This window comes from Centroberyx gerrardi, chromosome 17 (assembly GCF_048128805.1).
Source record: "Centroberyx gerrardi isolate f3 chromosome 17, fCenGer3.hap1.cur.20231027, whole genome shotgun sequence".
Lineage (NCBI taxonomy): Eukaryota > Metazoa > Chordata > Actinopteri > Beryciformes > Berycidae > Centroberyx > Centroberyx gerrardi.
In genome coordinates, this window is record NC_136013.1 from 20,804,925 (window position 1) to 20,808,171 (window position 3,247).

General features: G+C 37.1%; 1 protein-coding gene across 1 annotated transcript; it reads left to right on the forward strand.

Annotated features, from left to right (window-relative positions):
* Window positions 1–226: 226 nt before the first annotated feature.
* On the forward strand, window positions 227–3,103 carry mrpl33 (mitochondrial ribosomal protein L33). The gene is made up of 4 exons (XM_071918955.2): window positions 227–360; window positions 708–726; window positions 900–1,006; window positions 2,575–3,103. Exons 1-4 carry the CDS (start codon window positions 339–341, stop codon window positions 2,622–2,624), a joined length of 198 nt encoding a protein of 65 aa, XP_071775056.1. The 5' UTR covers window positions 227–338; the 3' UTR covers window positions 2,625–3,103.
* The last annotated feature ends 144 nt before the right edge of the window (window positions 3,104–3,247 follow it).

Genomic DNA, 3,247 nt, shown 5'->3' on the forward strand with positions numbered 1-3,247 from the left:
TTTATGCTATAGGCTACCTCAGTTTCCAAACTATCAATAACTTGTTGTTGTGCATTTTTCGTGTGTTACTTAATACTGCCGCTGCGCTGAAAAGGTCAACAACCACTACAGCAGAATACTTACCTGTGGACTTTAATCTGGTTGAAGAAGTTTGAGTGTATCATACTGTACACACAGCCATGGCTAAATAGAATTAGCTGCCTGTACCTTTAAGGGAACCCGGAAACTGTTGTTAACCCGGAAGTACCACCACAGGCTCGTCAATGTGACTTATGTCTTAAAAGCTAATAAATTTATGTTTTAAAGCTGGCTTTGACAAGTGATTGAAACTCGACAAAATGTTTCTCACTACAGTAAATTGTGAGTATTACGTTTATTGTGTGCAACTATGCAGACAGCCAGTAGAAATGTACATGCAACGCTGTCTCGCCCATGAGTTAGCTAATGTCAGAGCTATCACGTTAATGTTGCACAGTGTACATTATCTTACTTGTGCTTAAACTAGCATTAATATTAGATTGTGGCGCCTGTAACGTTATGTGCCTCAAAAGCTATATGTATTTTACAGGTTGCCAAATCGCTCATAGTAGCTTTGTTATGTACTCAACCTGTTAGCTCGAGCTAGTGTCATTGTTTATAATTGCACTAATGCATAGCTATTCTGCCTGATTTAAGTGAAATATTCTCTTCTCTTTTTCACGTGTCAGTGGCCAAGGCAAAGTCCAAGTAAGTGAAAGTCATTCTGCATGTGAAAAAAGACTATTACTTCATCATTGTTGACATCCCGTTTTATTTGCCTGGCCGTAACCAAGAAGCCTGGATGTTGTGCACTGTATGTGGTGTTGCAGTCTGATGATTAGTCACAGTAATCATCATTCATTTGATCTTCTATCTACCAGGACAGTCCTGGTGCAAATGATGAGCGCTGCAGGAACAGGCTACTGCTTCAACACAAAGAGGAACCGTCTGAGAGAGAAGATGGTGCTGCGCAAACATGATCCATTTGGTAAGAAGTGATTGACAAGCTGCATTAAGATAAGCTAAGCTCTGCAGATGGAAGTTACCCATGCAAATCCTTCATCATGCAGCATTGACCAAGTAGCCACACTCTAGTTAGAGGAGTCTCTTTAGTGTCAAAACAGTGGGGCAGATTACAATTTCTCCTAACAATATAAATGAGAGATCCATGTCCACGGTAACTGTATAGCAAGTGAATGTGTTAGGAGCCGTTCAAAAATGGCATATTCACATCCAGCCAATTTCATATGTAAAATCATTGTATGTATCATAAGGGAGTATGGCAACATAAGCAGTTGTGCATGAAAAACTGCATAGTACTGGCTGATCAGTAGGCTGTTTCAGTCCTCAGCATTTAAAATGAATTAATCAGGGGGAAAAAAATCTCCATCATTGTTTTGAAAATGCCTGGACTGGCAGTTTTCTAGGTTTGATTAGTTACACATTGGAAAAATTCTTTAAAAAAAAATACACATCATGCTGTGTGACATGAGCAATGGTAAAATTAGCCAATAACAGAAAACAACTTGACATTGGAAATGTCAGCATTCAGGTCATGTGTTTTAGCAGGGGTTCCTGATTGGCTGTGTACAACATGTTTGTAACATAACATGCAATTTGGAGGAAGATTTTATTCAAAGTTGTGCCAATCAAACCCCATGTTCCATCCAGTGAGCTACATGGGAAATATCACATTAAGACCATAGGAAGTTTCTTGGTACCACTTTACTTGAATTGTCAATAAGTCACCATGCCAGCTTCATAGGAACAGTGTTGCTGCATCAGAAAATGTCATAACACACTGTAATACATCATGAATCAGGCATGAACAGGTTATGAGGTTGTTATAAATTGTATATTTAACTCTCGGGCCTATATATTTGTTTATAACACCTCATGCGCACATTAGAATTACATCATAGTGTCATCAGAAAATGTCATAATACACTATATTTGTAAGACATCTCATATGACAAATTCTTTGATGTCACTTTACATGATATGGTGAGTTCATGGATTATGTGTAAGACATTGTGGCACATTAAGAATTCCACAGCTTATAATACATTTGATGTCTTAACAACAGAACTATACAAGTTCCAGTGATAAATACATTACTTGTAACAGCCTCATAACCTGTCACTCCAGATTCATAATGCATACAGTGAATTATGACATTCTCTCATGACACTATTATGTAATTCTAATGTGCTATTAGGTGCTTATGATGCAATATAAACAAACAAATGACTAAATAGGCCTCAGTGGTAAGTACTTGATGCAGTTATAATGTAATTATGTTCTTATGATGCAAGTATTATAAATATATAGTGACTTATAATGTGTTATAACCAGAAATTCAAGTAAAGTGCTACCAGTTTCTTTTCTCACAAAAAGGTCCTGCGACTGTCCTCTTCATCATGTCAGTGGCATCTTACTAGCTCAAGCTACTAATGTGCATACTACGTACATGACTACCCATTCTCTTAGCTGTACTTATTAATATGGGAGCAAAACCTCTGACTAACATTTAAAATCTGCTTTCTGTCTTCACAGTGGACAAGCACGTCCTATTCTTTGAAAAGAGGAAGATCAAATCAATTTAACAATGCACCAAAAATATGGACAGCCACAAATCTGCAATGTTAAAACAGATGGTTCAATCGTCATGGATTCCAAATGGCGTCTCGTCAAACCTCGTTCCTGATTGGCTGACATGATTTTTTCCTCGGATCTGCCAATAGGCTTCTAGCCTCCTCGCTGCAAAAATCCAGGATGACGCAAACAACTGGCAGAAGTTAAAAGCAAATCTTGAATAACACCACTATCAACAGGAAGCTGTTGCACGTGTCTAAAGGTTATGTTATTTATTGCAACTTCCACCAATTTTCCAATGTTGTTAAATCATGGAATTATATGTCATGGTGGAGTCTAACAGTTACATCATTCTTTACAATTCAGTTTTTCCCCACTCAAAAGACACTGCTTTGAGTGCAACTTATGATATTAAAACCGGGTAACTGTACTGTAATAATTTGTGGAAAATGGAATGAAAAATTAAAGCCAATTATTCCCTGAATATACTTTGGTGAAAGGATAACTGTATACCATAATAACTTTTTTATTAAATTGTTTAAAAACTGATATGAGTTTGAAAAATGTTTTACACATGCTATTCCTAGAATTATGTTACAGATGGAGTGTGATGCTAAATCAGAGTCAAGCTCAG